Source organism: Paramisgurnus dabryanus, chromosome 24 (assembly GCF_030506205.2).
Source record: "Paramisgurnus dabryanus chromosome 24, PD_genome_1.1, whole genome shotgun sequence".
NCBI classification, from domain to species: domain Eukaryota; kingdom Metazoa; phylum Chordata; class Actinopteri; order Cypriniformes; family Cobitidae; genus Paramisgurnus; species Paramisgurnus dabryanus.
Window position 1 is genome coordinate 8,877,189 of NC_133360.1, and position 11,915 is coordinate 8,889,103.

General features: G+C 38.9%; 1 protein-coding gene across 1 annotated transcript; it reads right to left on the bottom strand.

Moving 5' to 3' along the window:
• Window positions 1-2,262: 2,262 nt before the first annotated feature.
• On the bottom strand, window positions 2,263-10,524 carry mfsd6a (major facilitator superfamily domain containing 6a). Its single transcript, XM_065244620.1, has 8 exons — window positions 10,299-10,524; window positions 8,293-9,266; window positions 6,212-6,822; window positions 5,642-5,739; window positions 5,013-5,174; window positions 3,475-3,573; window positions 3,028-3,311; window positions 2,263-2,752 (listed from the first exon to the last, which is right to left on the bottom strand). The coding sequence occupies exons 2-8, from the start codon at window positions 9,241-9,243 to the stop codon at window positions 2,612-2,614; spliced, it is 2,346 nt and encodes a 781-aa protein (XP_065100692.1). The 5' UTR covers window positions 9,244-9,266; window positions 10,299-10,524; the 3' UTR covers window positions 2,263-2,611.
• Between the last annotated feature and the right edge of the window lie 1,391 nt (window positions 10,525-11,915).

An 11,915-nucleotide genomic window follows, 5' to 3' on the forward strand; every position in this document is an offset into this window, starting at 1 on the left:
CAGTTGATTAAATGTAATGTTACGGGGTCCAGCAATAGTCCACGACCTTCAAGTCCAAAAAAAGTGCGTCCATCCTTCACAAATTAAATCCAAACGGCTCCAGGATGATAAACAAAGGTCTTCTGTGGGTAATCCGTGCGGTGTTGTTGTAGAAATATCCATATTTAAAATGTTATTAACGTTATAAACTACCTTCCGGTAGCGCCGCCATCTTGGAGTGATCCGCATTCAGGATGAGAGCTTACGCAGCTTACAGAGTTTCTCTGCTGCTGCTCTGTGCCCCCGCCCTCCGAATTTGTCATACGTCACTAAGAAAAGTGCGTACACTTATGGTGCGTTCCAGGCAGGTTTTTAAACCCGTGAGTTACGACTTCAAAACCACGACTCACGACCTTATGCGTTCCAGGCAGCCTGTAACTCGTGTTTTTACAACCTTCTACCGGTGAAAGTGCTCTGGAACGGCAGTCAAACCCGTGACTTCCCACCCGTGAACTCGTACTAGATCGATGTACTCCCAGTTCAAAGTCGTGAGTCGTGGTTTTGAAGTCGTGAGTTACGGGTTACAGGTTGCCTGGAACGCAGCATTACGCTAATACTCTCTCCTGAGTCTAAGATGGCGGCGCTACCGGAAGGTAGTTTATAACGTTAATAACATTTTAAATATGGATATTTCTACAACAACACCGCACGGATTACCCACAGAAGACCTTTGTTTATCATCCTGGAGCCGTTTGGATTTAATTTGTGAAGGATGGACGCACTTTTTTTGGACTTGAAGGTCGTGGACTATTGCTGGACCCCGTAACATTACATTTAATCAACTGAAAGATATAAAATATTTTCTAAAATATCCGAAAATGTGTTTGTCTGAAAAACGATGGACATATGCAACTCGGACAGCTTGGGGGTGAGTAAATCATGGGTTTAATATCGTTTTTGGCCGAACTATCCCTTTAAGTCACCATGTACAGCGAGTGCGCACGCGAGCAAAGCATTATGGTCCGGTTTCCATAGGAACAAGGGAGGTCTGCCCTCCTATGCTGAGTAAACATCAACCGGGTCAGTCTGATCAAACGATGATGATTTAAAGGATTAGTCCATTTTCTTAAAAAAAAAATCCAGATAATTTACACACCACCATGTCATCCAAAATGTCGATGTCTTTCTTTGTTCAGTCGAGAAGAAATTATGTTTTTTGAGGAAAACATTCCAGGATTTTTCTCTTTTTAATGGACTTTAATGGACCCCAACACATAACAGTGTTAATGCAGTTTAAAATTGCAGTTTCAAAGGACTATAAACGATCTCAAACGAGGTATAAGGGTCTTATCTAGCGAAACGATTGTCATTTTTGGCAAGAAAAATAAAAAAAATATGCACTTTTAAATGACAACTTCTCGTCTTCCTCCAGTTGTGTGACAATACGTCATCACGTCGAGAGGTCACAGAGGACGAATGCGAAACTACGCCCCAGTGTTTACAAGTGTGGAGAGAGAGGACCGTTCCGACGTTGTTGTATGTGGAATGATACTAATTAATGTCGTTGTGTCAGTTAATTGTTTAAAATGGTCCACAAATGTGCGTTTCATATATGAAACACGTGACCTTTCCATGTCATTACGCAAGGTCGCGCTGGCTCATCACACAGCCGGAAGAAGAAGAGAAGTTGTGGTTCAAAAGTGCATAATTTTTATTTTTCTTGCCAAAAATGACAATCGTTCCACTAGATAAGACCCTTATGCCTCATTTGGGATCATTTAGAGCCCTTGAAACTGCGATTATAAACTGCATTAAAACTGTTAAGTGTTGGGGTCCATTAAAGTCCATTAAAATGAGAAAAATTCTGAATTTCTTCTCGACTGAACAGAGAAAGACATCAACTTTTTGGATGACATGGTGGTGAGTAAATTATCTGGAGTCTTTTGCAGACTTTCTTCGATTTGTTTTATTGTGGAAAAACAAAATTTGGGGAGAAACGCAACCTATAGCGTTCGTGCTACAGACACAAATCATATCTCAAATTTGTGTGGCTTGTTAAGAAGTGCACCGTTTTTTCCCCAAAGCTATTAATGCATTATTTTTACCTAATGCATGATAAAATAACCATAATTTTAATGCAATATAAATAAAAACACCCCATTTATATTCATAACATTTCTCAAGGGGGACAAAATTTAATGCCTCACAAATCCCAAATTGTGTACTGACAAAATGGCCGACTGCTTCCCTCTACAGGCCAGAGAAGGTACAAAGAGACGCACATCGGTTTAAATAATCAAGCTTTATTTAAAGCTTGTGCAAAAAATAAGTTAAAAATGAATACAAAGGCCATTTACACCACATAATATTCTCCTTCACTTATTTATACGTCCATATAGTTCCACTTTAAAAGGCCTAAAGGTAAAATAGTTCAGTATAATACAATACCAAGTCGTGAAAACACCCTTTGGTATAAGGTACAGTGTGTGACTTCAGGTGGGAGGTTTTGAGTCTCTTGGCCCCAACACAGGCAATTCGAGGTGACATCACAGGTAACCTCAAGTGCTAATTTGGCGTTGGTTTAGTGTGTCCCTACCCTAATATAGGCTTGCATGTGCCCTATAGGGAATCATCAATGTTCAGTGGCTCCTGGAGGCCCGGGGTCCTCCTGAGACTGGGGGCCACTGGGACGGTCGTCCTGTTGGGTGGTCCTGTCAGAGACTGGAGGTAATTGGTCCTCTTCCCGAGAGTCTGAATGGACCTCATCTGTGTCCTGGAGATGCACAGTAGTGAAACATTATATTTAATATTTTTTATAAATTCTTGCACTGTATTATCAAAATGCTGATCGGATGGTGTCAAAAAAGTAGGTTTTAAATGTGAATAGTTTTGCTGCAATGTTTTATTCAATCAAAATATTTGCTAAACCAAATATCTTCCTTCTTACCTTTCTGCTACAGTATGCATGTAAAAAAGAATAGGCAAACCTTCAATATACAATAAAACATCCACATTCAATCACATTCTTCCCATGATCCTCTTTGTTACCTGAAGGGGCTGGACCTCAACAGGTGGGTATGTCCTCGCCATGACGACCATCTCTCTGATCTGATAAAAGGCGAAGGCGATGGTAACCCACGGTGACCCGGAGGGGACCCAGGCGGGCTTGTTCAGGTCCTCCTGCTCCTCCTGGTGTCGCAGTTTCCAAACAGGAAGTTTGGGCTCGGGTCGACTGGGCGTTGCCAAGTCTGCCGTGTTCTGGACCAGGTCGATGGTCGCTATGGGAACGGGGCTGGATGCAATAGGAATGTTCTCCGCTAGCATCTTGTCCTCTGAATGAATAAAAGACAAAAAATGACATTATGGAAAATAGTTTACAAAAATAACATTGAAGTTACGTTTTTATAAGTACATTTCAAATTATTTCCACATAAAGAAAATACTGTGGGTATTTATTATAGTAAACTACAAGAACAAGACATTTTTTATGCTCACCCTTCTTCTCATCTTGACCAGTGATGCACATAATGAATGAAAAGATGATTAATATAACAAGAGAAGTCATTCCAATTCCTCTGAACGTCTCTGCAACACCTGAAAAACAAGACGACACACAATCATATAATAATTTGATTTACTTGAAATTAAATTTTGATGCTCGAAATCTCGCGAAATTAGACTTATGAGGTGTCATGAAACATTTTGATAAAAAACCTAAATGCTATCAAAATAAGCATACAGTTACAAACATCTCTTCATGTACTTTTTTGCACATGATTTCAAATGACATCATACAAACCAATCTTGTTTTTTTTCACATTAACTCTTTCACCGCCAGCATTTTTAAAAAAAGTTGCCAGCCAGCGCCAGCGTTTTTCATGATTTTCACTAAAGTTTAATGCCTTCCAGAAAATGTTCTTCTTTAAATATATAAACATACAATATACCAAATGAAAGAACAGACCCTCTGCTTTCAAACAAAAAAAAACCGTTTCATCCTACCTTTAGTGGTTCTTTTGTAATCAGCTTTTGAATATGGGTAGGTTTTTGCAAAAACACCATATTTTGAGCAAAAAGCAGAGATAATTCCATTTTTATGACGGACTTTTCATAGAGATCCCATTCAGAGCGATCTTTAAAACAGACACGGACATGCAGCAGCTTGCCATAGGGCAATACTTCCGGTTTTAAAAGGTTGCCACCTGGTGGATAATAGCGGTATTGCGGAAAGACGGAAAATCTCGTCATTGGCGGGGAAGCGTTTTCTCTTAATTGACAAGATATCTCGTCAATGGCGGGGAAAGAGTTAAAGGAGAAAATTTTCATTACCGCAATGTGTCCATGACTGGATTTTGGTTCTTTGACATGGAAATATTTATAATTTTAAAAAATCAAAAAAAATTAAACGCTTCAGTGCATGTTATACTATAAACATTTACAGTAAAGAAACATGTGGTATTTGTTGATCATTGGTAAATGTAGAGACAATAATAAGGAATATAAATGTGTCCAAGACCAATTTTCTCATCCTCCGCAAACAATTTTCAATCATTGTTTAATCCCTCAAGGAACTAACATTTTCAAAAAAAAATTAGCTGGAAGGGATATAATTCACTGTGACACTCAAGATGGCTACCAGGTAAGCAGTTCTTATTTTTTCTCTCCAGATAAAAGTTACAATTTTGTTTGTCATAGTACCTAGACAACTTTTTAGTTCTCATTACGGAAACATGAGTTTGTAAATGCATATATTTATTGTAATATCATGTTGCGGTTATGATCATTTTTTATAATGATAATCTAAAAAAAAATGTAATAATTCTATAGGAAATATTTTTTAAATCCTCTAAAAATAATGATTATAGTAACTTCATACCTTAATCTTATATATGTGCAAAAAAAGGGCTTCAATGGCTTTTTAAAAGAAATCTGATGCTAGACACCTTCCAAGTCTGGATTTCGTGAGAATCACCCATATGTGTTACCAAAGAATCAAACCTTCCACCTTTACAAGCAATTGTCATTATTCATACCGAAGTAGTTGACGAAAACCCCTCCGACCATAGCTCCACAGCCTCTTCCCAGCCCGAGGTGAAGCCCCTGCAGGATGCCCTGAGCAGACGTCCGTTGAGACGGAGATACGGCTGCGCTCAAGTACGAGATGCACGCCGCCCATACAGAAGCATGCGTCAAACCTACACAGGTGAACAAGATGCATCAGAGTCTGAGGCTTAAATTTCAAAGCAATACGTGAAACAGCTCAAGAAAGTTTGTTTTTAAAATCTACAAATAATACACGTCGTACATAAAAAACGCTAGACAAAGAAAGAAGACTGTGCTGAATGTAAACTAACTTGATCAAGGACTTCATTCCTTTGCACACATACACACCAAAGACATTTATTGATCATTGCATTTTTACTGGAAACCTTTTAGAGGAATTTGTTTTATTGTGTTCTTGGAAAACCCGAACGTAGTCCGAGCATAACATTTTCATCCAAAAACAGGGAACGTTTTTATGCGGTTTAGCATGAAAACAGTGTTGACGGGTTTTAAAGTGTTTTGAAAACGACAAACTGTTGGCAAAACATGTCCTAATATAACATTAGCATAGTCCTGGATTGATCTAAACCCAGTCTGGGAAACCGCCCCATAGTGTTACCTTGTAAGATTTCCATGGGCAGCACGCTCCAAGCATTCTTCAGGTATGAGATGTAGAGGTAACGCGCTGTATTACAAGCCAGGCCAATGTACAGAACCCTGACAAGAGAAAGGAGAGAGAAAATTGCATTTATTATTTTCCGAAATGCTTTGCATTCTGACTTATTATTTTTATATCCTGTTCCTTACATTTACGCATTGGCAGACACTTTCATTTAAAGTGCATTCAAGCTATACATTTTATATAACTATGTCAGTTTGTGTGTTTCCTGGGACTCAACCCATGTCTTTTCTAACGCAATGCTCTACAAGAAACATGTCATTGAGGACGATCATTCAAATGGCAAAATTCAGCTCTATGTAAACTGAGACACAGTGAGTGGACAGTGTAGCTGCCGCAATGCATTCTGGACTTGCATCACCACTGAAAGAAAAAGGCATTGTGCTATTCAACTGGACTGTACAATCACTAATCTGCGTGCAACATTACGGTGGCATGCACAAAGACAGGATTATGGAGCTAAAGCATCAGTGACTTCAACATAGGAAAGTGACACGAATGAAACCTCACCTGATGTGCCCCACCAGCTCGATGAATTTGTGGCTGGTGAAATATGCGGCGAGCTCCGATATGTGACTCAAAACGGAGCAGACGCCAAACAGCGTCGTCGTCCCGGTCAGGTCCTCCAAATGCCAGTAAAGGAAGGTAAAAACAAACCCATATCCGAAGCCCATGAACCAAGCTACGAACAACACGGTACTGTACCGTACCCCACACAACAGCTTCATCAAGTCCCAGAAGTGGAACTCTTCGACTTGGACATTTGTTGGGGTCTCTGCGTTCTCTGTTCTACCGGAGGAAGAACCTCCAGGTTGGGCATCTTGTTGCTGGTGGTCTACCACCTCTTTTTTATCACTCTTTGCTTGAGTTTGACCGTCAAACGTAAATTGAGTGGAGACAATCAGTGCGATCCCCATTAGTACGCCAAACACAATAAAGGCGATAGTGTAGTTTTTGTAATTGCGCATGTAGCAACCGTTTCCATCCTCGATATAAAGCTCTGTACTGGTATGGTCGATCCAGATGCCGACGCAGAGCATGGCGACACCCCAGCCGAGCGATCCCCACATTCGCTGGAGACCGTAGCGGTCACGGTGCAAACCAAGGTATTGCAGAGTCACCTAGAACAATCAAAATCAACAACTGATTTAGTTAAACTTCAAATAACATGGTTAAATTATGTGCATTTAACTCTTTCCCAGCCAGCATTTTAAAAAAAGTTGCCAGCCATTTATGATTTTCACAAAAGTTTAATGCCTTCCAGAAAATGTCTTCTTTAAATATATAAACATACAATATATCAAATGAAAGAACACACCCTCTGAGACGATTGCGTTTTTATGAAAGATTTCTGATAGAAATCCGATTCAGAGCTATGATCAAAAGATACACAGAGTTTGAACTGTTTGGCGTGAGGGGTTGCTTCTGGGTTTTATAAGTTGGGTAAGAGCGCCATCTGGTGAATAATAGCAGAAATACGGATTGCCGGAAAACTCGTCATTGGCAGGGAAGCGTTTTCTCTTAATTGACAATGGCGGGGAAAGAGTTAAATACTATAAATACTAATCGAAAATTGTTTCAAATTTGCAGACAAAGCTGCTGGTTGTCACATCCCTAAACGGTATACAAAAATGCCCTGCTAACTAAGAAGTGTTTGCTAAAATCGACAAGGCTGATAAATCAAAATTATCAACATTTTCCAATAACCTTGATGCTATCTAACATTATCAAATAATCGTTATCAAATGATATTTATGTTTCCAAATAACCATAGTGCTTTAAAGAATAAATGAAATATTGGCTCGTGTCAGTACGAATACCTACTGAAAGTCGACTCGCATCTATCCGTCTTCAAATATTTTGGTTAAAATATTTGACTATATATATATTTTGGTTAAAATATTTGACTATATATATATATATATATATATATATATATATATATATATATATATATATATATATATATATATATATATATATATATATATATATATATATATATATATAATATCTGCGTTACATGGACACTCCACTTGTTCGAAAATATGCTAATTTTCCAGCTCCCCTAGAGTTAAACATTTCATTTTTACCGTTTTGGAATTCATTCAGCCGATCTCCGGGTCTGGCGGTACCACTTTTAGCATAGCTTAGCATAATCAATTGATTCTGATTAGGCCATTAGCATCGCGCAAAAAACTTTTCCCATTTAAAACTGGACTCTTCTGTAGTTACATTGTGTACTAAGACTGACAGAAAATTAAAAGTTGCGATTTTCTAGGCAGATATGGCTAGGACTATACTCTCATTCTGCGATGCTAATGGTCTAATCAGATTCAATGGACTGTGCTAAGCTATGCTAAAAGTGGTAGTGCCAGAACTGGAGATCAGCTGAATGTATTCCAAAATGGTAAAAATCAAATGTTAAACTCTAGAGGAGCTGGAAAATAAGCATATTTTCAAAAAAAGTGGAGTGTCGCTTTAAATTAGCCACTGGTAACTCCTATTCTACATACTGGGGTCAGCCATAAAAACTATGTTGGTTGAGTAAAAATTAAAATCTACTTTGTAATGCGAAGAAAGTTACGTACCGTATCTACGATTGTAAGGGCTGGAGCACTGAAAAACTCGCCAACGATAATGACCAGCAGGATCAGCAGGAAAATCCCTTGAACTTGGTCCACGTTATACTCCGTGTCGTAATTTGGCATCGTAGGCACAGTTGTTGTGCTTGTGGTGCTTGGGAATGTCGTATTTGTGCTGGTAGGTTCTGTCGTTGACATAAATGTAGTTGCTTTGGGTGGTACAGTCGAGGGGGCCTCAGACTGTGTCGTGCTATTCAGTCCATTCAGTCCATTGGGTGCCCTGGTGTAACTCAAGTTGGCCTCCCGTCTGAACCTACGTTCAGAGCTATGGACGACAAACAGATTTGAAAACAGTCCGATCAGGTCCCGTCGTCGTCTCATCCGCTGAGTTGTCGGGATGAAACTGGAGTTGAGGTAGAATGACTCGTTGGATGTGGTCGGGAGGGGAGGTGGTTCCATAGTTGTGGTCATCAGAGGGTTCTCCTCTTTACATTTGATGTTTGCTGGCTGCACAATGCCGATCCCACAGTTAAAAACGAGCCAACAAAGCACAGAGAAAACTAACACTACTTTGCCTTTCTTGAAACGATCTGCCACGACTCCCCAAAAGGGGGCGCTACAGAACTCGATGAAATATCGAATTCCCACTAAGAGACCACTTTGGGTTGGGGTCATTCCCAGCTGCCTATAGTAAAGAGCGAGAAGTGGGTGAAGGGAACCGTAGGCAGAGTAGAAAAAAAAATAAAAGACTTTCGAGACGAGAAGTTGGGGGTTGACCCGGAGAAACAAGCGTTCGCAGCAGCCCATCTCACGTTGAGGGGGCGTACCGTCGGGCTCAGAAGAAGGGGCGGGCTGTTCTGGCCGAATCTCAAGTGACACACGATCGAAGCGCTCAAGGTGCCTCCTCTTCAACTCCTCTTCATCGTCTGTTAAGATGGCCACGTGGTCGTCGGCCATCTTTGCTGTACTGGTTAATAGATCTGAAATTGGAAAAAGATAAAAATTACAATTAAGACCAATGCACACCAAAGGACGATAACTACAAAGGTTAAAATCGTTGGTCCACATCACAACTATAACAATAAACCGATTTTTTTCAAAATTTGAAACTGCAGCGCGCAAGCTTAGAATAAATATTTATTGCATGTTATTTTTACATTTACTTTTATCCAAATCGACTTGTAGTGCATTACAAGGTACACATTTGTATGTTCCCTGGGTTCGAACCCAAGACGTTTTGCGATGCTAACGCAATACTTTACTACTTTACTATGCTATACAGGAGCACATAAACATATAAAGGAATACATTTATCCTATAGGACTTTAAAAAGTATACTGTAGTATACTTTAATTTTTACTATGGTATGGTTCAAAAACACTGTAGTATCTAGGAATGTATCTACAGTTTACTATAGTAAATAAATACTGTAAATATTAAAGTCTACTTTATGTGGGAGCTCCGAACTCTGGTTAAATGAAAACTGCAGAGCTACAAAAGTTTCTAAAATGGTAAACATATATAAATAACTTCAAAATTGTGGAAACATTGATCGTGCTGTGACGACATGGAGATATACAGAGCCGCGTTGCGCAGAAGGTTCGGTCTATGACATCAAAGTACCGCGAGAGCTATTCAACAGCTGTTCTTTCGAATCGTTCTCGCGGTACTTGAAGTCATATGCCAAACGGTCTGCGCAGCGCCCCTTAAAGCTGAACACGCCTAGACTGTCACGGAAGTACCTGCGTTTCCTTTAAATGCGGCTTTATCGACAAATACAACAATATTGACACTAACTTATGTCCTTGCTTATTTTCAGCCGTTTCATATTATAAATGATGTTCCATCGTGAAAACCGAAACCATCAAAACAACGAACGCCGGTTACAAAACCGCCTTCAATTCAATTGTAGGAAACAGAGAAGTCCATCAAATCCAGGCCATTATCCATACATTTTCATTTAAGCCGTACACATTAATACGAAAACAAGAAAGCAGTCACTGTAACCTTACCTGTCGCAAAGTTTTCAGGTGTATTTGTTACCCCGGAAGACGTAAATATGGATTAAAAAGTTGATTTTTTCCGTCCATTTCCAGCGATCAACCCAGCGATCATCTTGTTCTTGATTCTGTGTGGTGATTTTCTATAGCTTTTCTTAATTATTTCACGTTTTGTACGGACACTGTTGTTGCTCGCGGCGACGAACCAGCGTTCACCTGCACAGCAAACCGAGTTTGGTCTTACCTCATGAATATTTATGATTAGTGCTGACGTTCTATGCATATTTAATTTGTCAAAGGCATGGCAGATGAATATTGAAAATATAGTGCTGACGTTGCAAGGTAACTTCCAATTGTGAACACGTAGCTGCTGAATATTAAGTAGGCACCACTGACGTTGTTTATTTAGCCGTCCAATGGGGAGAAAATGATTCATAATTATAAAATAGAAGACGTCACTGTACAAAAATAGCAAATTGACGCACGAGACTCAGTTGAAGTGCCTTTACAGTAGATTGTTATATGCATATACAACATTTACGTTATATTATAAAATGCTAAGCAAAGTATATTTAAAAACATTTGTACTTGTGTGTGTGTGAGTGAGAGAAAATTATATCATGAATAAACTTAAGATAGGTAAGCAGACGTGACACAGGTTTCAAATTAAATGTTTCTAGTTGACAGATTGGTTTCTTCGCAAGCTTTGATATCATACAACCTGTGAATTACCACTTAAGTGTTGAACATTTACACTGTTACTATGACTTTGAACAAACAGAAAGAAGCTATAAAAGAATACATTGGATCTCAGAACAATAAAAACACAGTCACATATAAAGATCAGTATGAAACCTGTTATTATGTGCATACCGGGCGTATCAAGTGTTTCACACATCCTAAAACAACCTGTTCCTCAGCTTCTCAGGGTATGTTAAACAGTTTCACATTAATGCAAACTAAATGGTTACATAAAAAGTGTGTATCTTCAAACACCCAAAAACATTTTGTATCAGTGGCGGCTGCTCAATAGGGGGCGCTGCCCCCTTAAAGTTGGCCATAGAAGAAAGCTACTTTAACATGTTACCAAAAAGTTAAATATTTAGTACAAATTAATACAAAAATAATTTAGTTGTACTATTTCACTGTTAGTCATATTATAATTTATATATAAAAAACTGTACTTCGTTGTGTGTGCCATAATGTTTTTGGATTGAGTAATTATATATCGGGCACAAATGATAAACTTTTTGCATCCCAGTAGTGTTCACTATATTTTTTCTCGGCCCTGATGTTAGAGTTTTATTATTTAGCTTGAAATCCTCTTGTCAACCTCATTGCATAGTCAAGTGGGACTTTTGCATGAGAAAATAACTAACTTACATCTGTTCAACAAGTCACTTTGCAATTTAAATCAATGCTGTGTTGAAGGCTGATGTTTATTCACTCTGGTCTTGTTGAATAGATTAGATCCTTTAATGCATGTAGAACTACTTTAATGGCAGTAAATATTAACGCAATGTAACCATAAAGCATTTGTTCATCCCTGAGATAATGTGCTGTCTGGGATAAAGGCAATACAACTAAAATATTGTTTGCATTACAGCACCAGACATTGCAATGCTGATT